The sequence below is a fragment of the Diorhabda carinulata genome, chromosome 5 (assembly GCF_026250575.1).
Source record: "Diorhabda carinulata isolate Delta chromosome 5, icDioCari1.1, whole genome shotgun sequence".
NCBI classification, from domain to species: domain Eukaryota; kingdom Metazoa; phylum Arthropoda; class Insecta; order Coleoptera; family Chrysomelidae; genus Diorhabda; species Diorhabda carinulata.
This window is the reverse complement of record NC_079464.1, coordinates 16,571,990-16,597,645: the sequence shown is the minus strand read 5'-3', so window position 1 is coordinate 16,597,645 and position 25,656 is coordinate 16,571,990. Positions and strand designations below refer to the sequence as shown.

At 31.5% G+C, this 25,656-nt stretch overlaps 1 protein-coding gene across 1 annotated transcript in view; it reads left to right on the top strand.

Moving 5' to 3' along the window:
• Positions 1-25,154, top strand: part of LOC130894030 (uncharacterized) — an 83,811-nt gene extending 58,657 nt beyond the window's left edge. Inside the window, exons 2-6 of the mRNA XM_057800547.1 lie at positions 11,061-11,279; positions 18,000-18,224; positions 19,566-19,737; positions 21,196-21,513; positions 21,575-25,154. Coding sequence (XP_057656530.1) covers positions 11,243-11,279; positions 18,000-18,224; positions 19,566-19,737; positions 21,196-21,513; positions 21,575-21,794 — 972 coding nt within the window. The 5' untranslated portion in view covers positions 11,061-11,242 and the 3' untranslated portion in view covers positions 21,795-25,154. The remainder of the gene's footprint in view (positions 1-11,060; positions 11,280-17,999; positions 18,225-19,565; positions 19,738-21,195; positions 21,514-21,574) is intronic.
• The last annotated feature ends 502 nt before the right edge of the window (positions 25,155-25,656 follow it).

Sequence of the window (25,656 nt, the reverse complement as noted above, 5' to 3'; positions counted from 1 at the left end):
TTATTATTATGGGAATATGTGAAAGTCTTTCACATTTTTCAATCTGATAAAAACATTTTTCAATAAAGTCACTATAGAAATTGTCTATGATAGAACAGATAAAAAAGTCGCGGTGTATTTGACCACTGCATAAAAGTAACGGCTTTCTTTCAAGTATTTTGTACTTATTCATCTCACTTGCAAGCTATTGATAGTAAAGGAAGAATATTCAAGAAATTATATTGGGCGTCTTTTGAGTGTCTTTCAGATACTTAATTATTTTTGCGCGATATTACAATTATTGTTAAGTAGAATAATCATATTGTCTGTTGGGATTTTTAATTGGTTATATTCGTTGACACGTAGACCATTTGCTGTCTTTTCAAATAGTAAAAACATTTTTTATAGTTCCTATTTTGGTCTAGTTTTGAGCACTATGAAATCTGCATATGCTAGGATTTGCCTTTCCTTGGGATCCTAATCCACTATCCCTGGGAATTAACTCTAATAGGAAATTGAACAACACTGTTGATCACGGGTCAAAGCATTTTTTATTTTCGAATTTTTCTGATAAGCTTCCTTTTATGGTTGCTATGTTTTCGGTTTTATTTAATGTCATTTTCACTAATCGTATTAATTTCTTTGGTATTTCAAGTTTTGATAGAGCTTGATACGGGTTCCAGTATTGAATCACATAACTGTCAGTTATGTTGATTACTTTCCAAGTAATTTGGGAGCTATTGGTGAGTAGCAAGGTGAACTTTATAAAAAAGCGCTATCAGGGTCGCTTTAATACCAACAAGATGGCGGGAATACTGTTAGTCACCAAGAACTCAATCTCTGGGGTTTAAACCATCTAATCACAACAGAACTATGGAAGTCAAACTAGAAACAAAAAAACATTTCCTTACACAACTTGTCGATCTTTATTATTTATGAAGAAATTTCAAAGACAGTAACCTCATCCGGGTAAAATGCGGATTTATTCAATTCAAGTTCTTGTAGGCAAAGGTTACGATTTCTCCCGCTATCGTGGTGTAAATCAGTAATTAAATTATCTTGTTCATCAAGTCTGACTATGCATAAATGAGCAGACGCGTTTAGCTTTTCTTGACTTAATATCTATCATAAATTGTCTTTGAGAGAAAATAAAGAAAAGCTCCTTTTTCCTTGAAAATTTCACCTAGTATTTTTCGTGTAAATAATAAAGTAAGAAAAAATTAATTTGCCGCCCCTTGAAATACGACACCTTAGGTTTCAGCCTACTTAGCTTGCTGGTGAATCCACCACTGCCATATTGATTAATTAACATTTATAAAATCACCACATATGTACTATGAAATGTTCAGAACAATCAAATGAATATTTTTTATTGAAATCCTAAGCAAGATTTTAAAAATGTGCTTAGTACCATCGAGGTTTTAAAATAAAAGGAAGGGCCCACAAGAAGGGCCCACTTTTGAAGACGATTTAATGTCAATACCATGAAATAATAATTTCATTCTCATAAACTTTTTTCCCAACCTTTGGGTAAAAACACAACAAAAAAGTTTATGAGAATAGATGATGAGAAAGAGAAAACTGGAAAAAATTTAAAATGTTTTAGGATACTCGCTGAAGTGCTTATTACGCGTCAGTAAAAGTTGTAATAGAAAACATAAAGACAATTGTGAGTAGTTTGGAATATATTCAAGATCCAAAAAAAGCAAATCTAGATATAAGATCAGGAGCAAACCTGCTCATGCCAGCTGTTTGAGATTTTACCTTTCTAACCTATATGTAATTCTGGCCCTCTATACTGGAGGAAGTAAATTTAGTTCAACAATATTTGTAGTCTCTAAAAATGACTCTGGATACAGGAATCACCAAACTAAACGCCTTGAATGAGTATTTAGTGACCGAACGAACCACGATTGTAACTTTTGGCATAAAAAAATGCAACGACATGGACATCAACATCGAGAAACGAGGAAGAAGGAAGATAAAAAGAACGATGCCGGGTGAATGAGCTCATGATACTGGATTATCAGCTCAAGAAGAAATACGTCCGTCAATGTTTGAATGCATAAACCAAAATTTATACAAGAATGGTCGTAACGATACGAGGCCATGAAATAAAGTAATAATATTTTCCAAATTATTGAAACCTAGTTTATGCTAGAAGCTTCAAATTACGCTCTGGTTGTAGCAGTTGACAATCTGATTCAAATTAATGGTGAATTTAACAAGGAGTAAGTTTTCCAAGAAATAAAAAGGTATGTAAAAGCCACCGATACGAGTATGGACGTTGCTGCCAAATGAAGAGCCCAAGAAATCCTTCAATTTATAATAAAATGGGACTTGAGTGAATCGTTACCCTGTATATCGCAATACTTTTTGACCATTTGCATCCTGCTTGTATGATGCGAGATTAGTTTTTCGAAACTCAAATTGATTAAAAATTACCTTCGATCTAAAATGGGTCAAGAACGACTGGCCGTGTTTTCAATAAAAAGAAAATTTTGAAAAGAAATCGATTTCACAGAAGTTATTGAGGAGTTCAGTTAATTGAAGGTACGAAAACACATATAACACGCTACAAAAAATACAAAAAACTATCTTTGATTAATTTTATCTAACTTTTTTATCTTCGATCGATTCGTAATTTATTTTCTCCACTAATATCCATTTCATATTGTAAGTATATATGTTTATTTAGCCTAAATAATTTAAGTCGAATTCAAATTTCACTTGTCAGATTTTAACGAACTTAATATAAACACTTATTTATACATACAAATGTGAACTGAATAAAAAGCTTGTAAAACCACATTTTTCAAAGCTAGCGGGCTTAGTCCGCCACTGATTGTTATAACATTTGTCAACACAACAAAATACCATAGTCCGTGAGCTGGCAATCTCAAAAGATCCGTGATTGCGGAATTGCGAAATTTTCATGCTAAATGCACTCGGTATGCGTCGATTTATTTAGCCGAAAGTATTAAAAAAAATAATTATTTTAAAAAAAGCAGAAATGTTCTCCCGTCATCGCGGATTTCGATAAAAAACGGTCTATTCGATAGGAAATTTTGTGAATAAAAAAAAACGGCTTATAAATATTTTCCAGTCAGAAGGGGCTGGCTTACCTATTTAAAGAGTGTGATTGGGAGATAAAATTTCTCCATCATTTCGGAAAATTTTTTTTTAATTCGTTTATTTTTTTGTAAATTTTAAAAATATCGTGGTATGGCAATAAAACTTCAATTACATCGTTTCACTCTGTAATAAGCATCCATATAATATAAATAATGTTATTTATATCTTAAATTTGAAATTGTAAAACGATACATAGATTTTGTTCATTTTTATTTCAGTTGATTAATATATCTTAATCAATTTATTTATTTAAGATAATACAATAAACAATTGTTTATGCTAAAGCAAAACATAATTATTTTAATTCATCTAAACTATCATCATCACAATTGTAATGTTTTTCATCCTGTGAAACGTCACATTCTTCATTATTTTTGTGATGAATCAGAATATCTTCAACTTTTAATGGTGCCGCTGGGCCGTTATACCAAATTGGTTCGAGTTTATGATTTTCCGTAAAATGCCATCCATATTCGGTTGGATCATATGAACCATATAATTTATTGATACAAAATGAAGAGTATCAAAATATTTTTCAGCATTTAACGGATGCACAAGACATTAATAATAAAGAAAAAACAGATATAACACAAATATTTACGAACGAAGTGTACCAAATAGTCATGTAAATGCTACAAAATTTGAATTATTTTTGAAATTCTGTGCAAGTACAAGTGACAAAGAAGAATTTTATTAAGACATGAAGAATTTCAATTCTAGTAACATTCCGCCGTGCTGTAAAGCCTTATCACAAAAAATTTTACGCACAATATGCATTTCATATGATCCAACCGAGTATTTTGAGATTTCCGGCTCGGACTACCAGTTTCGCAAGCAATTTCCATAGTCGCAAAATGTTTCAATCACCACCTAATAATAAAAACTTACAGTATTTACAGTACAATGATCAAAATTGATTTTGGCATCAATTTGACATGGTGTTAAAATCACTCATTTTTGTTGTTGTTGTGCCAACGTTAGATTAATTGAGGTTTTCATAACAAAACAATCATTGGACAATTCAAATTCCAAAAATGTAAATAAGTGGTATTAATGTTAGTGTTTATGTTCCGTTAATATTCCTATTGATTTAAAATGTCGTAACCACAACTAACAATAATATAACATAAAATTCCGTACGGGGTTATTGACCCCATATTTAACAATTTTTTTGTTAACACTAAACATTAATACGGATCGCTACAATCTATAATTAATAATACACTTCAGGCGTTTTTTATATAATATTATATTACATTCAATATAATGAAAAACGTTGAAAACGTCGTGCTCTATGTTATTAAAACCACATTATTAAAGTAGTTAGAATCTATTTGTTACAACCACGAGAATAAAAATCAGCTACAACTCAAAATAGTGTTATATTTCAAATTGTTTAGCCATTGACCTTTATTATGTTTTATCGTTTGAGTTAAATTTAAAATGTAAAACGAGTTATTTGGTTTCCATTTTCTATATACAATAAATCATAATTTCTTATGCATTGATTATAAGTGCGAATATAAATACTTGATACAAGGAGGTTTCATCAATTTGTGTAAATATTTTGCACGGAAAACCTTAGGCTTAGAACGTGAAGATTTGAACCAAAAACCTTGAGTGGAACAGCGCTATAATATGAGATACAGGCCCGGCTGATATCATTTTTTTTGACTGCACAGTATTTATGCCTAGATTTGTCATTAAATCTTCAAAGTTACTCAACTTATGCCCTCCTTAAGTAGTATGCCTCTTATCTGTTAGTGAAAAATCTGCTTGGAAGTAATTTAAAATGGTTGTGAGAAATTTTTTCGGAAATAAGATTTATTGAAAATTTTTTAAAAGATGGTAGTACACATGTCATTAAAAATTCATTTTATGCATTCGAACCTAAATTGCTTACTTCAAAAATTAGGAAGTATGATTGATGCACAATGGGAACTTTTTCGCCAAAATTTGAAGGTTTTCGAACTAATTAAACAGGTGTAAAAAAGCAAAAATCAGTCACTTCTAATTTTTCAGTTAATAAATGTTTTTTAATCCAGACGTTACAGAGTTATTTTATTATTTTTTATTGTTAATTCTTCCTAAATAAATAAAAAAATAACAACTTTCAGTTGCTGTATAAAAACCGTGTAAACTAATGTCATTTAACTGAAAATATCGCTAATACTTTTAATTTGAACAACCCCTTAATATACTTCAATTGAAGATTCGGCATATTCAAAAGATTTTTTTATTCAGGATAACGTGAAACATCCTACGGAATACTAATATACAGGATGTTAGAAACTTGAAATTCTGTAATTTTTGAGTATTCTCAAAGGACTAACTACGGAAATTTTTTCAATATTTCTGTTACATCATAGGGAGGTGAAATTAGAAGTCCTTATTTTATTTCATATTAAAACCTTTTCATTTAAGAATGAAATTTTATAAGATGAAATTATAACTTAAAATCCTTGTTTCATTAAAAAATATTTTGTATTATAAAAATAAATACCATAATTCATAATTTTTTAATAAAATCAGGGAAAAACAGTAAAGACATAAAATGTAATACGATTCATAACAAATGCTGAAAATGCGCAAGTACACGAAAATTACAGAATTTCAAGTTCTAGTTCTGAAATTTTCGGAAAATTTAAAAATTCAATTTTAGTCATCACCTTTTAAGGGTGTTAACTCGGAAAGGGCTGGGCTGATGAGATTCTGTTACAGGAAACACTTATCTTAATTTCATACGAGCAATCACGTCCTGAATTTAGTCGCATGAATTTAGAAGCACCCTGTATAACTTGTGGTAGAAGCAATCGAAATTCTAGTAAAGACAAGGATGCGGTAATGATATATTTTTCATAATTATCGAAAATAACGATTTTTCATTATATTAATTGGATTTGTTAACCGTCACTTTCTTCAATTGACGACGACCCGCTGAAATTACTCAATCAATTGGGAGTAAATATGAGATTATTAAAAAAATATCATTTATATTGTTATTCGAGAGGGTCACATTGCTTAAATTCATCTCTTTGTTACGCACCAATGTCTTTTCCAATTACATCCAGATCAATGTACCTATAATGAATACAATGAACTTTCCAACAACAAAAAAATTGTTGTATAATCTTGTTTGAGACTGCAAACTTAAATCTACGTATTGTTGTGTATATCAAAAACAAGCCTACACAATTTATCTTTGTCTGTTGATCTCTAGTTGGAAGGAAAAAAATTGATTCGACGTTATTTAAATTTATATAAGAGGAAATCTAGAATTACTAGTATTTTCTTGTTTCCTAAGTTGTTGAACAAACGTTATTCTATCGTCTACTATTGCTACTAATAACTAGTTTTTGTTAAGAAAGGACAAAATTACTTTTACAATTGAAAAAAACTATATTTTCAGTTAGAAGCAATTATAATTTTATATAATTGGGTTTTGTTTTGAATAATTGGATAAGATAGATCACCTATCACTTGGTTGCGGATCCTAAGACATATTTTATTAGTAATTTCACGAAATGTTTGTGGTCCACTCTATTTTTGGTCACTTAGAATTGATATTTCAACGCTTTTTCCATTTTGAGTGTTTGTACTAAAATGGAACTTGAGTTTGAAAAGCAAAATTTCAACAGTTCTTTGGATGATCAAAAGTGGAAAAATCATAAAACTTGAACGATCATTTTGAAAAAAAAACAAAAACTTAAGATCATATTATTAATCGTATTCATTGAAAAGAAACAAATTTTTATACAATAATTAAATCATTGTGAAAATCGGGCAACGTTACTAAGAAAAAAAGAAAAGAAATCCTAAATCAACCTAACCTAACCATTATTCGAAAAAAAGTTCTAGTACTAGACATAGAAATAGTGGTGAAATAACAAAAATTCCTCTAAAGCCAAATATTGGTGGAACGCTGGGGCTTACCATTACAAACAGTCTTAAAAATCCTCATCGATCATATGTGTGCTACAAAAGTTATTTGGGGTCAAATGCAAAAATTGAGGTTTTCTGGCTTATTCTCGAAAACGGTGATTTATATCAAAAAGAACTTTCGACCAAAGTTGTATATCTCAAAATTCTCTACAATAATGGTCTTCATAATTTTTTTCTAAGAGTTACCATTCCTGAAATATCGTGATTCTAAGAGTCACATTACACATGATATGCACATAAACCACGTGGGCACTTAAAACTAGTATAAATACTTGACTCTTTTATATATATTATACTTTTCTGAAAACGTTTATTCAAAAGATAGTCAGTCCCTAACTGAATCCTCTCTATTCACGTGGCCTTGAAAAACATCTGACTATTCTATTGTCAAGTAAAAATTAGCAGCTGCGAATATTCCAATGAAACAAGTCAAAATGATCGAGCCGATCCTGGCACAAGAATAAATTATTTTCCTAATAAACGGCATATGGTTGGTTTTGATTTGATTTGTACAATCCGAAAATAAATTTTAAGTAACTTGTACCCCTCTAGAAAATGAAAAAAAAAAACGCGAAAATAATAAGTTGCAAAATCTATGCTCCTATCAAGAAAAAATTAAATTTTCTTTTAATTTCATCATTTAATCATTCGAGAATATCAATTTTTCTATTTGTACCCTTCGCAAAATTTGAGAAAAATTAAATCATAGATAAATATTCGATTTTTAGGAAATGGTAAATCAAATCAAAAGCCGTTTATTTAGAAAATAATTCATTCTCGTACCAGGATCAGCTCGATCTCAAAATGACGCAGATGTCCTGATAAATGAAACAGCAATAAAAAAATTTAATTTAACAAACCCAACAATTTTAGTTAGTAAAGATGTAGATTTGTTAATATTAGTTACTGCAAGGACTTCAATGGTGAAAATTATTTATTTTCTGGAACCTGAAGGGGCTCAACAGCACATAGAAATATATTTATTCTTCAAAAAGTGTATCTGCTTATCTCAAATGCCAAAAGCAAATTTGATTTTTACATGCGATAATCAAGAAATTGATTCCACACCTCAACCAATAATTTCTTTTTACTGTTTATGTACTTATTTGCATTGATAAATACCGATACTTAACTTTTGTGAAAAATACTTGCAACAAAAAACAAGTACACCTATCATGTCTTCCTTCAACATCGGCATCTGCTATTCAAACATGGCTAGGCAATCCACTGAAACCAGAAGATTGGGGTTGGTAATTGATACATAAGACTCTGGAACCGATTGAAACTGCCAAAGAGGTTGTAGTGCCAAATATGGCGGTAAAAAAGTCGAGTTGCTCCAGCTAGCACCATTTGTCAAGGTTAGTCTTGCTAAAATGTCCAGTTGAGTACAATAAAGGAAGATTTCAGTGATTTTAATGAAGAGACCAATGAATTCAGCCATATTTGAACAATATATGAACATCCAGCAAAAGGAAAGGGAAGAAGAAGAAATCGAAGAAGACATGACTGTAGAAGTAGACTTTCAAGAGTATGAATCTGATTGACGGGCATTGTTAAGCCGAGTTTACACGTATCAAGTAGCTAAAGCAAGTCACTAAAGCCAGTAACTAAAATTTAAATCCGGTTTTTAGCGAGTGTCTACATTTTGATAAGTATTCCGGTTTAGTTCATTTATTAGACATGACTGAAAAAATACGTGGATTAATATGACATTGTATCTTGGACATATGTGGTGAATTATCAGAAACACTTGCAGAAGAAATGGAGGAAAATAAAAATAAGCGTTGTTGGGTATGAAAATGGATGAGTCGAATAGATATATATGGTGCATCGCTTTTCGCGATATTTTTCTACAAATTTTAATGTTGTCACTTCACTCCAACGATACATTTTAACAAGCTATCAAATCAAATAAAAATAATCCCCTCATTCAGTACTAATAAACTAGACTAAATCAACCTGTCTCGTTTAGTCTGCGATTTAGTTGCCGGAAAGCAGTGGTGGGAGAAACAACTTGCTCAAGTAAATAGAAATGGTTTATATTCAATTGACTAAACAGTTTACTAAATTAGGTACTTGCACAAGTACTAAACCAAGTTGTTTTCACCATACAAGTAACTAAATTTACCTATTTGATTTAGTAACTTGCTTTAGCTACTTGATACGAGTAAGCTTGGCTTTACGCAGAGTCATAGTTCATGAACCAACGGTAAAAAACAATAAAACTATAGATTTCTGTTACTCAACGTCGATTTTTATGAAAATTTGGATTTAAGTTGTACTTACTACCTTATTTACGCCGTGCCGAAGGTGCCTTTCATTTTTTTGAGGCTGAAAAACTACCCATTAACGTTAAATATTCAAAATTTTTGGATTTTAGCATGTATTTGAGTAAAATAGATTATAAATGAATTAATTGTACATCTCTTGATATTATCAAACAACCCCTCCACCCTCTTAGGTTAGTAATATTGATAGCTTATCACTTATCATAATCTTGATTTTCCTTTCCCCCTTTTACGAAATCTTCGCTGAGCAGAATCGGGCTTTTTATATTTTGGGGAGTATAAACTAGACCTTATTGCAAAAAAAATTAAAATCTCAGATTTTATGCATGTTTCAGGCAAAATGAGGTTTAAATGTATTATTCTGTATGATTAATCAAATTCACGTAATCCCTCCAAATTATCCCCTAAACATATATAAAAAGTTAAAAATAATCTAAACGATTCTCATAATATTAAAAATTATTGAAAAGTTTATTTATATTGAATTGAGAGTATTTCGTCAGTATTTTAAAGAAGAGTTTCTTTTTAAATATTTCAACCCTTATGAAACCCACCTTCAAAAACCAAAAATTTAAAAATTGCATTTAAAATATTTTCACAGAAATAATAGAAAAAATTTTTAAGATTAATCAAATTTTTTACTTTGAAAATAATATAAAAAGCAATTTTGAATAATTATATTTCATCATCACTAATGTCTTTTTCCCTTTCTCGTTCTTGCCAGCTATTATTCGATTGTAAGCTCCACGTTTCTCTCTTTTTCTAATGTTCCAAAATTCGTGCTCAAAAATTTTAAAGAAAACCAGTTGGTTTGTCGACAATAACTCGCTCAATTTTTAAGCTAGAAACATTTTTGTGAAAGCTTTTTATAGGGGATTTTAAGTACTTCAACTTCATATCCATTACAACTTTTTCAACCACCGGTTTCGATCAGGGTGCAGCTCAAATTGGTTGCATAAGCCATATTTGGTACGTGAATACAAACTTTGAACTAATTCATATCTGAATTATTTTCTCATAACATGAATAAGTTTTGGTTTATTTGAGAAAAATTCATTTTTTTGCGAGATTATGTAAATGCAGTGTTCAAATTAATCAATAAATATTTCAGTTTAATAAAATTAAAATAAGCATTCAAAACCGGTTAACTCACATAGATCATATCAATCATACATGAACAGAGTTAATTGCAAGTGGATTAAGATTAATTTCAATTAGGGTGGTAATGGCGAGGTTATAATTAAAAGAACAAACTAAGAAATCTTATTTTTGTTATAAATCAGTCAACTCTTATGCAAAAGACCTTTGACAGTGCTCATTTTGTAAGTTTTTCAATTTCAAGTTATTCGAGATTAAAGGTTTCCAATATCGGAGTTTCCCAAAAATAGTAGAAACTTTCAGAGTTATTCATGAAAAACGATATAAAATATACGTTTTTTCAATGAAAAATCGTTAATAACTCTAAAAAGATTTTATGGAATAAAAGTTGCTTCGAATTGGTTTATCGACCTACGAGATTATTTTGATGAAATAAATTTTCATTTCCTATGCAAATAAATACTACCTCCATACCAATTTTCAAGAAAATCTATCTTGATACCTGTCTTATCATTGATTGTGAACCACAATAAATTCCAGAATCATTTTAATTCTTTTAAATTAATGCTTCACACATTTCCCTTATATTCTAAAAAACTTATTTTCCTTTTTTTTCAGACAATGGTACACCTGCGAACCACAGTTACGACGATTGAATAATAAATTGCCCAACAGTCTCATAATTTCAACTGTAATCTGGTCTGAATTTAATGTATTACGGGAACTCAATTGATACCGTTTCCTGTTAATATCAGCAAGTTTTTATTTACTATCGGATCTGCTACGAAAACTTAGACAACATGATGCTATTGGTAGTTTTTATTGCATTTTTATCAGGTTAGTTCTACGTATTGTATCGTACCGTTAAATCAATGATTCAATTGCTCTCGATTTATAAAGGTAGTGTGATAATTCTGATAATCAATTGGAAATTGATGTAAAAAGAGAAGATCTTTTATGTGCTTGTATCAATTTACGTTATTATCACTGTTAGATAAGAGAAATATATACTCTATGTTATAGTATCAAGTTAGTTTATTAAAACCTTTTAATGATATTTATTGAGCATCTTTAGGTTAAGAATGTCTATTTTATCTTGATTATTTCCGCCCAGTAAAACCTAACCAAGCTTGGTGCCAAGACTGGGCCATGCTCAAATGCCAGAGCTGGACCAAGCCAGGGTTGGGCCAACCTCAACTGCCAGGACAGGAGTACAAGACTCATTCATTACATAACTTTTTCTTTTTTATCTTTAGTAATTTTGAATTCAATAAGATTTATTTGAATTTAAAAATAAGCAAACATAAATTTTTATATCTAATCTTCCTTTTACTGTAATTAAGAACATAATAATATCAGTTAATAAAAATATTCAATATCTCTAAATCTACAAATTATGATTATTAACCGCTTTTAGATTGCACAAGTCTGTACCACTATCATTAACATTAAATTATTTAAGCTTTGCTCATTCACAACTGAGTTAGTGATGAAAAACAGACACTGAATAAACTAGAGATCAGATTGATCAGACCCATAATAGTAAAAGTATGGCTGCCGACGGGGTGTTGGGCGAAAATAGTCGAACTACGCCGTATGTGAGCCGACAGCCAAAGCTTGAGTTCCCAATAAACGGCCAAGGCTGGGTTAACTAGGATTGGCCCAACCTTGGCCCAAGCCTGGGTTGTCAATAAATAGCCAAGGATAAAATACCCAGCCTTGGCCTGAGCTTAGGTAATCAGTGGTATGGCCGAAGCTGAGTTAAGTAGCGTATATATACAGGTACGCCGAAGCTAAGCTTCCCAGGACTGTCCCAGGTTTGGCTCCTTTGTCAACTCTAGAGTTTCCTGTATGGGAGGATGATAGTTGATAAATATTGAAACTGGATTGAATAATCATATTATTCTACAGCATTCTGCCCAACTCAACATCGTTAAGTGCCCGATCATTTATGCAATTTTTCCAAAAAAACTTACCATTTAAAATTTGTTCGTCTTTGTCAAAATTCCATTGTCTTTAACGGTTTTTATGAAAAATCTACTTTTTTGAACAAGAATATGTGATCGAAGATTGTGGAAAAATTGTTGGAAAAGACCTATTTTGATTTTATTGGATAAAAATGAGAGTACTAAGGATCCGAATTGAGTTTGTAAGTCGTATGTGCAATATTGTGAGATTAAAATAAAGTAAAAGTAGGGCCTTTAATTGAGACATCGTCTATTTGGCAAGAACCACGAAACCGTCTCGAAGACTGTTATTATTGTAACGTGTACGTAACCGCGTTGAACGCTAAAAATCGAGCTAAATGGCAGTATTCAACTACTAGTTGTGGTCAACGTCTAGTACAGCGCTTCTTGACCCTTAGATTTCATCATAAAATGATGCTTATTTTGAAGGTATGTCAAATGAGCTAAAATACATTTCAGAATGACTTAGCCAGAAATTTCAACCCATCTAGATTCATCTCACATTAGGTTGTTAATCAATCGATAAATCTATATTTTTAATGAAGAGAAAGAAAAAGTTATAAGCTACTGGTCAGTTGTTCAACATCATTTGAAGAAGAGAGTACTATTTAATGTACTCGATTGAGAGAGAGGAGCATTTTTCGCTCTTAGTTTCATAGACAATATTTGGTTTCACCATATACTGCAATTATTTTCATTGTCGTTCAAACTAATTCTGTAAATAGATTCATTTCTATTATTAAACATTGTTATGTTATACTATAACGATTGAAATATTAGACAATTAATTTATTTAACCTCATTTTAAGTGTTAATGTGTTTTTTATTAAGGCAAAATATATCTATTGAGAATAATATTACAAATATATCTTTCACATGCAGATCCAATTCGCCATCTATTACATTAAGTGGGAATTGTTAGAGGCCAAATTCAATAAAACGAAACGATATATTTAATTTTTGTGATGTCATATTAATAACACGAGCATCGGAACTAGAATGAACTATAAAATAGTAAACGTGAGAATGTCTATAAAATGCTCAGCAGCGTTTTCATATCTATCATCGTAAAAAATCGTGTTATACGTATGTGGACTTAATAAATACAATACGGCGCTATACACCTACAGTTATAGTAGTGGAGCTAGTAAGAAACAGATTCTGGCATCTTCTTAATACTTTTTTAAGAAATAAATCTAGAGAAGACTTTTCAAATTCCACGAGATTCTGAACTGAAGTAGATCGAAGTATCATTTCGAAAAGTTCAATGCGACAAAAAGGCTTGAGTATTAATTGATAATACATAAGTAAATCAACATTTTTATTTAGAATTTTAGAAATTTTTATAGCAGTCATATGCATCAGACTAAATTAATGAACAGGTACGGTTATCTAGTAATTTAACTCAATGAAGAAAATGGATTACCAAAATAATAAGATATAGTCGAAACATGTTTCCAAAACACACATAAATCAGCTCCAAGAAATTATCTATAATCGTTTCTACGTATTGTACCAGTTTCGTATCAAAATTCTTCATGGTCCTTCGAGCCGTATCACGTAAAATATTATCCGAGTTTCTGAGATCTATCAATGGAAACTATTTTCGAATCGATAGTCTGTTTAAAGTTTCTGAAGTTCTAAGACATATTCTTCACTCCATCTGGTTCGAAAATATACGAAATTATATTAACTTGCTATTAGAAATGTATTTCAGTGCGATCTTCTTTATTATAATTTGCGAGGGTGTGTACATTTTTATTTGAATCAAAACCTCTGGTGTTATGAAAACTGTCACTGAAAGTTTCCATACAATCTGGTAGTTAGCATCCGGAAATTCTATTGATTCATTTACCAATTTTCAAATATTCAAATATTTGAAATTATGTCATTATTATATATGAGATGGAAACAATTTTCATGATATTTATGCTCAATTCCCACAACAATAACCCCAGCGAGGCTTGACGAGGAATTACATACCTAGTATTTTACTCAATCATATTTTGTGATATCTAAATTCGAAAAATAAAACCATTATGCCCCCTCCACCTTCAGTGGAGCAAAGTCTAGTTAGTGTTTTTATGAATCTAGAAATATCGAAGTCCACATTACCAGAGAGCATGTTCCAGTCAGTTTTTTTCGAAAAGATACGGCTTGCGAGAAACATTTATAGTATTGGATTTTATCATAAAGATTGTTAACACTAATTTATGATCGGAGAGATCTATATTGAAAACAGTGCAGTCGGTGGATTCTGCATCATATAGGACATAGTCTATAGTACTAGAACTGGTCTTAGTTATTCTGGTTGGTGCCGTTATATGCATGACCATACCAAAATAATCAAAAATTGTACTGAAGACATTCTTGACCAGCACACAAACTGGAATAATCAATATTGAGATTGCCACAAAGAATTAGTTTGCTTTTTAGAGATAAGGATTCATTCGAGTAAGGTCAGTAGTTTGTGACAGAAAGTATGTACGTCAGCTTCAGGTGTTCTGTAATTACAAACAATATAGAGGACATAAGTCTTGTGGTAGACGATAGAAAATTCAAATATTTTCTCAGATATTTTATCATTGAACTGTGTTATTTCGGAAAAGTCGTTGTTTGTGGACATGATCATAGTACCTACATGAGATAATTTAGTTCTATTGAATCTGGCTACTGTGGTATAGTTTTTGACAAGATCAGGCTAATTATTATTTAACCAATGTTCAATGATTGCAACAATTTCTGGAAAATTAAACTTCTCTAGTAAAATATACAGATCGGTGTTTTATAAATCTAATTCTTGGTGTAGGTCAAGTATAATGCTATATTTACAACACCTTTTCACCTTTAGCTCCTCATCTATAACTAATCGCAAGTGACATAATTAAATAAAAATTTCAATTGTTATAGAAAACCAATCCATAAATCTTCAAGGACCTAATTCGTTTATTCAAGGGTCAATTGGGTCGTACTGACCTCATTGTATTATAGAGAGAATGTTAGAACTTTAAAAATAATTGTTATTTGTATTTAGCATATATGACCGAAGCATGACTAAATATAGTTTTTATGATATGAATAATAACGTAATAAAAATAAATTAAATTTCTATTAACATTATGCGTTGAATTGTTTATGTATGGAAATAGGTTAAGCTACAAATCTTTGAATATTAGTATACACACTCTGGGTTTTATTGAACGCCTTAATTATTTCAAAAACTACTTTGCATGATTGTTGAGAAAATTGATTCAAGTGTAATTAGAAAAAAAAAACTGAAATTAATCAGTTATACCATTGGTACATGAAAAAATTCGAATTCAAATGGCAGCAGCAGAAGGATTTCAACTATGAGTTTGCATTGAATATAAGGATAAAAAAGCAAACAAAAATTGATTTTTCCATGCTGCAAGTAGGGTGTACCTTCAAAGAAATATAAAAACATGAAAAGATTTATTTCGAATAAGTGCAAAATATTATGCTTTTGTGTACGATCCATAGGACCATTTTAAGCCCTGAGGAAAGTCTTAGCGCCAAACTTTTCCTCAGGTCCAGAGCAGTTCCTTCGCACTTTTTATTTCAAATAAATGTTTCCTTGGATCCACACCCCAAATTTTGTTGGGGCTTAACGTGTTAAGGAAACAGTTTAATATATACGTACGTCACTAGTCAGTTCCGTGCCTTACATATAAGAATTTTTTCTTTATTTTCTCCAAACTTTCAAAAAATTTCACCATTTTGTAAATTATTGAATGTCTACGATATAGAATTGAACAACCAATCACAGTTTTATGCAAACAGCTATTTTCAAAATTAAAAATAACCCATTCCGCATTTTTTTACCGTTAGCAATCAATAAAACTATTAATGCAACTAAATGTTATCGATTTTAGGTCTCTCCTAATTTAAAATTAGTTTTATTTTTGATAATTTTCAAAAGAAAGATAAATACTTAATTTATAAAAGCAAGATCACATGGACATCGTAAAAAATGCACTAAAAACTTTTGTATGAGAAAAATCACATTATGGATAATATGATGTGGTACTCAGTTCACCTTCAGTTTCTGAAGACGATAACTCGGTTATCGAAACGTACGTCAGACATTGTAATTGTAGGTGTTGGTGTAGAGGTGGCGTATTCAGTATGAATATCGCCAACGATTCCAGAAATTCCAACTGTTTTCCTAATAATGCCCAAAATCTCTTTCATTTCGTCCAATCTTCAGCTATACAGGAATAAAATGCAAGAAACCCGAGCTTGCTACAGGTTCCTCAGAGAAGATATCGCTGCTACAGACAGACGATCAAATGGGCTGAATCCTATCACATTCAAGTAGCTTAACGGCACTTTCCACTATTAAGTAGATCATTAGTATGCCGAAGAGTTGTTTTTGACAAAAAGGCTTGAGTATTAATTGAGATTACATATGTTTCCAAAACACATTTACATTAAATACCAAGTAATTATCTATCGTTATTTATACGTATCGTATCAAAATGCTTCATGGTCCTTCGAGCCGTATCATGTAAAATAAACATCGAGTTTCCAATAGATTTCAAGGGAAACTATTTTCGAATCAATTGTTTGCTCAAATAACGTAGTCATTGTTTTGATAGGTAATACATATACACCAGAATAGATAATTTTTTACATGTGACAATTATGACAGGTGGCATATGTTTTGGGAAGATTATATTCTTTGGGATTCGGAAATAACTGCTTTCGACAGAGTGGTCAGTAATGTCGACTAGTAATTTCCAGTTCTACCCTTATCCAAAAAATCAATCATGTTTACTCCATGGCAATCCCTAAAAACTGAAGCAAGAACTTTTCCAGCAGATTTTTACACACCAAACTTTTTAGGTCTTGGAAAACCAGAGTGTCGCCACTCCATCGATTGTTGCTTTATTTCTGGGTGGTAGAAATGTACCCAAGTCCCATCCATAGTAATAATTCGGTTTAAGAAGTCTACATCGTTTTCAAATCGAGCACAGATCGAACGCGATGCTTCTATCCCTGCTCGTTTTTGGTCAACATTCAAACATTTGATCCATTTTGTAGCAATTTTTCTCATGTCCAAATTGGCATGAACTATATGATGAACGCGTTCGTATGGAATATTCAGTGCTACAGATATCCGTTTGAGTCCAATTCGACGGTCTGATAAAATCATGTCAAGAACTGCATCGATATTTTCGGAGACTGACACAGAAACTGGCCGCCTTCCTGATCGGTCATTATCTTCAATGGAAAATTTACCTATTTTGAAGATTGCAGTCCAATTTTTCTCGGTCGCATACGAACGACATTGATCACCAAGGGTATTAAGCATATCTTCGTAAATCTGCTTAACTCTTTTAACCTTTTTAAATATAGGTACTTGATGATGGTTCGATACTCCAATTTTTCGATTTTCACAATTTCGATGGACATTTTCTTTTAAGTTATTGCGTAACTCCGGTTCACTTTTTTGACGTCAAACTTTACACTGACACTTCTAATAAGTTATTGTTTGTTGCTATGGTAATACAATATTTTGTTTATGGAACTGATCTAGGCTAACTAAGTATTTTAATTTTCTTTTTAGTATCTTCCTGTGAGGTTATTCCTCTTCGTAGTTCGTTTAGACAAAGTTACGTATGTCCCCCCAAATTTGTGAGACAAGGACATAGGTGTTACTTCTTCAGCAAGGAGGCAATGACATGGTCAGAGGCTTTATTCGAATGTCGAGAGAAGCGTAGTAATCTAGCTATCATACAAAACAAGAATCAAGACAGATTGATCAGGAGCTTTTTGAGCAAGAAAACCTTAGGTAAGGAAATAAGTATACCTTCCTGTATTCAATTTAAGTAATTATTTTTTATTTTGATGATATTTCGTCAACCAATACCTCATTGAATATAACCTAGATTGTTATAAATATTCGGATATCAATTTCGTATAGAGATTACTACTACACAATTTGAAACAACATCAATTACATGCATAAGGAACAGGTTTGGTTAGGTCTTCAATCCCCCTGATCTAGCGCTTTAGAAGATCTATCTGAACTCACTGTCTTCTTTGTAGGAGATACAGAAGCTGATATTTCTTTATTAAAAATCATCAACTTTTATGTTGACTTGTGTAATCTTACTTCCACGGCTAAAGAATCTTCCTCAGGAAGTGGTTTCAGTTAAAGTATATGAAAAACTGGTACTTAGATGTGGTGAAAAATTGATATTAAATTGGACACCACCAAATTGTTAACGAACAAGGTAAAAAGTGAATAAAATAATACTTGGGGTCCTTTGTGTTGGGTAAACTCCAATCTGGCAGAAGCAGAGCTGCGGAAAAAAGTAAAATAAGAAAGAAAACAAAAACGGATGGAAATTGTTGAAGAAGGAACGAGTAGATAGAAAGAATTTGAATAAAAAGGAGCTTATGCTCTGGCATAGAAAACTGAATTTATATTTTCTAAATATATAATCATACAGGAATAAGTTCTATTTCATAGATTCTGATCCCCCTGTACCTTAATACGTGAACAAAGGAATATTCAAAACATTTGAAGAAGAACGTAAGAAGCCGAATGACTGCACAAATGCTTTGGTAATGAAATTATCCAACAATTTTTTGGTTTAAGGGAGAATTTATATATTCCAACTCAAGGGATTTTGTTTATCAATCGTGTCTCACACATGTCTCGACACAATCTAATAATAAATGATTAGAAATGTCTATGTTGGCCCCTTTCAAAATATTAGTATCAATTTTGCAGAAAATTTGTAGTAGGCTAGCTTTTGTTCGATTATTTCAAACTTTTATTGTGAAACTGCAGGCTTCACACTTCACACATTTGCTGAAGAACTTTAAGGTTTTAGATTTCCCATTAACATTAAACATATCTTAGAGTCACCATACAACTGGCAGAACTTTCTATTGAAGCTACAATTATTTTAAATTGGAATATCGAAAAAACGAAGAGCGCCCAAATGTTGCCGTTCTGATTTTTGGTCGCCTACTGGGATAGCGTGCTTGCAAACACCAAAATATACGCTCCTAATTTCCTGAATAACCCCCGAATCAAGTTTAAATTGATTGGAATTTTCAAATAGTTATAATTAGTAATGTTTCGTGGAATATAATATGAAGATATATAAATAACTTGCAGATCCGTTAGAAAGATGGTTAGGAGGTGTGTACGATTGGGGTAATATGGCGTGGAAATGGGCAGCTTCCGGGAAACCTCTATCCTATAACGGTTTTCCAAAAGAAGCTGCTGAACAAAATAAGGAGACGCTACAATGGCACTGTATTATTATGGATCCTGCAAAGCAATATTTGTAAGTATATATTCATGAATATAAAAAAACCATCTGGTGGAGTTGAATACAATAATTTTTGAATTTTCCATTTTTAAGAGTAAAGGTTATTCTGGTGAATTGTTGGTGACATTATCAGCTGTTTTAGCGAATATAGAACCTTTTCTGAAGCTAGGTTCGTTTCATCCACTAGCAGATTACTTGGAGTGAAATCTGGGTTCTTGAGAACTATTAAGAACACCCATTGTCATCCCCATTTCGCCTGATACGAAACTTGGTTGGCCTAAACAGTTCTGAGAGGAGTGTAGGAATTCTGATGAGAAACAAAGATCAACAAGACGGGATTGGTTGCAAATCATGGTCTTTCTATATCTTAAAATTTGGGGATGTACCACCGATTTCGTCACTCATTGTTTACCCTTTGGAGGAAAGAAGGTCTTGCCGGACGGTTTGCTTCACCCTTAGCAGAATGTTTGTTTTACCTTTAGCGGATGTCCCGATCCATTTTTTGCTGAATGATCTGTTTAGTTCGTATTAGCTAACGGCTCGTTTCGCCATCACCCTACGTTATCATGGTTTACTAGGAGATCCACAAATTGTGATGTTTCGATTCCTATCATGATTCCAATTAAATCTAGGTTCAGGCTCAATCTAAATAGCTGTCTGGATTCTAAATGTCTGCCTGTCCATTGCTGTTCATTTTTGGATAACTACATATGATACTTACCAGCATCGAGTAATGATCTATGGATAAATTGTCTGCGAGAAACTCAGATAAATAGATGTTATGTATCTATCATCATTTGTGATTTTCTTAAGTGTACATTATTACAAATCCAACAATAGTTCTTGGTATCTATAAGTAACATTCTATTTGACAAAGGTTTTGGAACTGATCATGTTTCATTTTTTGTTTTGGTAATTATTCTGGATACCATTCCAGAAAATTTCGTGTTTTTTTTCTCATTCAATCACCACTGTATATAATTGTACGTAATCACTATTATCGTTCATTCATGAACAATAAAGTATCAATTTTAATTATTTGAACCACCTATATATTCTGCAATATATTGTCTTGACTGTTCCAGTGTCAGAAGTGTAGAGGTGGATCCAGTTTTCATTTACAGTAATAAATCGACTCAAGAAACTTGACTCATTGACTAAGGCGCTTTTCGAGAAGATTTTTTCACTTAACTTTACCTTTGGTCCAGTGACGTTAAAAACAAGCTAACTAATTAATTTTTTCAAAGACATCGACTTTCGCTGCTTCCGAGCAAAGCACGATTTCTATGTGGGCAGATGTTCATAACTGTCTGTTATGATAACCATGAACTTAGGAACTTGATGACTTTTATACAGTGCAAACCGTTGGTCTTTTTTTTAATGGTGTATACAGCAAATAATATAACATTATTCACTTATAATCTTTTTCCACAAAGATTTAATAGCTCTTTATTCCATAATTTCTTATTTCAGATGGAATTCGCGAACGTGCACAGAAAAAAAGCACTTCATCTGTCAAACAAGATTAAAGATGGTAGATAATAAAGATAAGAAAAGACTATATCGACAATATAACGCCAGTAAAGACAACAAACTCAACGAAATTCCCGTTCCGTTACTTCTAGATGAATCAAGCAATAGTACTTTCTTGAAACAAAACGCTATGCCAATTACATATCGTTTCGAAATTAACGAAAAACTTGCCAATCAATCGATGTATGCCTATAAAAGTCCGGAGATGACTGTGAAGGTGAAAAACAAAAATGCTAAAAGGAAACGGAAAACTCAAAAGTGAGTAACTTATTTAATTTTTTTCCGTGTATGAAAATTTTGATGTGAACTTTGATTTTAGAATAAAGCCAGTTCATTCTTCTAATGGAGCAACCAAACAAAAACAACGACGAAGAGGAAATCACAAACGAAGATTGAGTAGAAAACCGGAAGAATTAGGAGAGCCAACTTTGATTAAAAATATTAGGTGGAGGACATACCATAAAAAAGGGAAACTTTCCAATCCTCTCTATCCACAACCAATAATTGAAGAATACAATTACGTTCAAGATAGATTATAATTTTCTATTTAAAGCTTCTTTTGTTTTATATTGAAAAAAATGTTGCGTTCTCTATTCGTTTGTTTATGTTTTTACAATTTTTCGCGCGTCTCAGGTATAATAACGTTATTTATTGTTGTTTTCATGAAAAATGTTTATTTGATTTCCAGAAAGTTGATCGACAAAGTTTTTTTATCAATATATTATGTAATCTTTCACAATGAAAATGGAATTTATTTTTTTAAATAGAGGTTCTATTATATTTATTCATTACCAATTCATACAATTCACTACACCGTTGCTAGCATTGTAAAAACTCTATAGTTGTATTAATGGCTTAGAATTGATTAATTTATTTCTTCCTATTCTTCCATCTTATCTATGAAATTGTTTTCTTTTCTAGAAGTCGCATGCAATGAACAGAAAACGTCCAATATTTTCAAATGAAAACTAAAAGATTTGAGAGAATTAAACATATTCATTCCACAGATATGATTTTGATAAATATTCAATACCAGTTCAATTAATCAATAATCAATAATTTCTTGTCTTGTTTCGAAATTAATATCGGTATCAGACCTTCGATGTTGTGTCTATTTTTCTAAATTCAATTTCTCGTCTCGATACCGAAACTTCGGTATCTTCGAATTTTTATCGATAGACATATTTTAGACCCTACTACATATAAACAAAAAGTGGAATATTTAAAACCAAAAAAAAATAAGTAAGTGGCTCTACTGAATCACAGAAAAAATCCATTATCTTGGCTGGAGGGTACGCTGAGGTAAGGAAATGATTTAAAAGAAGATGTGTACGAGATAAACAGCTCATCTATTAGTGCTATTAGTTATAATATTTGTTCCCTGCAAAAATAAAAAGCTGAGCTGGAGAGCAGCTACGCGATACAGATTCAATCGGCGTAGCATTGTTTAATAATATTCCCCACACACAAATGAAAACAAACAATGCATCAATCATTAAAATAGTTTAAAAACTATCATAAACAGTTCTACCCGTGTTTTAACAAATTTCTTTGGCTTTCTCTCCCAGAGCTATTCGAAGGTGCCTCGTTGAACGTAAGTGGCACCCAATGAATAATAACTTCTGTACATGAAGGTGAACATCATAGTAAATCGGATTTACTATTGTGGATTCCACAATAAAAGAGTTGTTTCAATCAGTTGATATAGCATCTTGGATATTCTTCAATCATACGTATCACTCTCGGCTATACAGAGAAATAGTTGTTTATGATGAACTTTCATTATGAAATAAGCGTGGCAACTGTTTATGACTTTCTTACCCATTTTTTGAAATTATGGTAGATCATGGCACACATATGTTTTCTCGTCACATTTCCATGGAAAATCTTATTTACTGATGTTATAGCAATGAAATAGCAAAGACTCAACTGTAGTTGAAGTTAACTACTTAATGATGGTGGTATTTAAAAATCCAGTGTTGCCATCTGTAATTATTCTATTTTCTTGTTATTTGAAAATATAGAAAAGTAGTTCTAGGTAATATTTTACTAGCATATTTTCAGTTGTGGCGAACTTAGTTACTCATCATATGCAAATGTTAAAGCGAAAAGGGTGTTTCCTTGTTTCTTATCTTTATATTTTCTCGCCGTTTTTCTCCCACAATAGTTTTGTAAAAATATTCATAACAAGAATTCATGTTCTCGAATTATCTATATTTGTGTCATCTAGAATGTCCAAGAATTTTTACTAGATCTGGTTTTCTTTCATCTCGTGGAATAATATGGATCATTTCCAATTTTCTTCTGCTAAAGTATAGGAATTTTTTCTGATAGTGAACTAACGAACTAACAAGTGCTCACAGCTAATCGCATACAGTATATACATTTTGATCTTTGAGAACGGGACATCTCTTCAAACATTATTCATAAAAATTCTCGATATCTTACAATTTTGGTCACAAAACCCAGTAAAATAATTCTAAATAGTAATTTTGTATTTGTCAGCTAAAAAATTTGATTCAAAATATTTGGTACACACATATGGAGCCCAGTACTATATATTTTGTATTCAAAATAGCGTTTAAAACTACTATCTATCACGTCAAGTCCATATTTTGTTGAATTTAAAGAAACATTTGTTTCTTCTTCCTCGCTAATATGTACTATATATTATTGAGAAAATTAAGTGCGAATTGGTAGCAAAAAGAGTAGAAATAATTCCAACCCACAGCTCTCTCTACAGTATTATTTTTAATTTGTATTCCACTTTCAAAAACTGTTGCTTATGAACCCTTTAGTCATAGAAAAATCCATTATTTTTCGTACCAATTTCCTTTCAAGTTCTTAAAGTATTCTGTTAAACTCATACATTTCACAGAGTTGTGAGTGGAACAGGACAATATGATGTGGCAGGAAACATCGGGGGAGCAGGACTGTTCCGTTAAAAACGAAAAGTATGGACATGTTGAGTATGTTGTAAATGTAATTATAATGAAGATATATGGAGAACTACCTCCAAATAGCATTTAGGTGACTACTGACTACACTTTTACTACGTCCAACGTCGCTTCATATATATATTTACCCTCTGACCGGGACATCATTATGTACCCACGAAGCATCAGTCATAATGACCGCTATGTCTGAAAAGACGATTTATTATTAGTTGTTTTCTTCGTCAATCAATGTCTCTTCTTCAGCAACAACTTATGGTCTTAATTTAGGACAAAACTAGCGCGACAAAACGAATCAAATCAGAAAAGCAATAGACTTATGAAACTTGAACAATAAATATTATTTTCTCATGAACAAATCACTTCGATTCGAAAAAAAGAACCTTTCTTACAGAAGTAGGCGTCTTTCTAGTTACCTACGTGATTAGTAGTTACATTCTTACATTTCGTTTGGTAAGGCACTAATAAGATATCTGAGAACAAAACATCAAGAAAAAAAGCCAGTAAACCAATGAAACCGCATTGGTATGAAAAACTTATATCAAAACAAAAATTATGTCAATAAAAAAATAAAAAGGAAATGAACCTTGTTTTTCAACAAAATCACATCAATCACCAAAATTCACTCCAATGAAAAATGTGAAAAGGAAATGAATCTCAAAGATTATTTTTTTACCTTCATATACAGTTTTTTCGAATTTTTCTTGTACTCAGTACATGTCAGTTGTTCAAAATTATATCCTGCCTTCCTATCCTTTTGGTAATGGCAAAATCGGCAATTTACTCTGCGTTGAAGTTAATCTGCTCGAGGTGCAATGGAAGATGTTTCTTGACGTGGGTTTGGAGCATTACTGTCATTATTTAGTTGCCTCTTCACCTACTTCTGAAATAATCGCCCTCAGGTCTTGAGGCTAATTAGATATTAGCAGTACCTGCTGAATAAAATTACGAATCAATCCGGATGCTACTTCTCTACGAAAGTCACTACGAATACTTGATAATATTTCAGTTACAGAGTTAATAACTTTTTTCTAAGAAACCAGTTCTTGATTTGCTTTGATGCTGGCAACATCTTTTCTCGTTACTTCTGCAGTTTTATGCAAATACTGAATTTTTAACGCTGTTTACGATGTGTTCAATCATTTCATTCAATTAACATTGTTTATCGTTTACAAAGAAAAATCAGCTTAACTTTTTTTATATTTTTTTATAGTACTGTTAAAAACGCTTATTCGTACTTGTAATATGATATATGTAACCATAGAAATTAAGTATAATATCCGAATTTTTCTAATTATATAATATTTCATCAATCATTTATTTGTTCTAATAGAATACTAAAGAAATTTTGGCTTCAAATTCCATAAAGTTTTAGATATTATACTCAATTCCGATTATAATGTGTTCCTAAAAAATTTATTTTCATTAAAATTAATTATTATGCTAA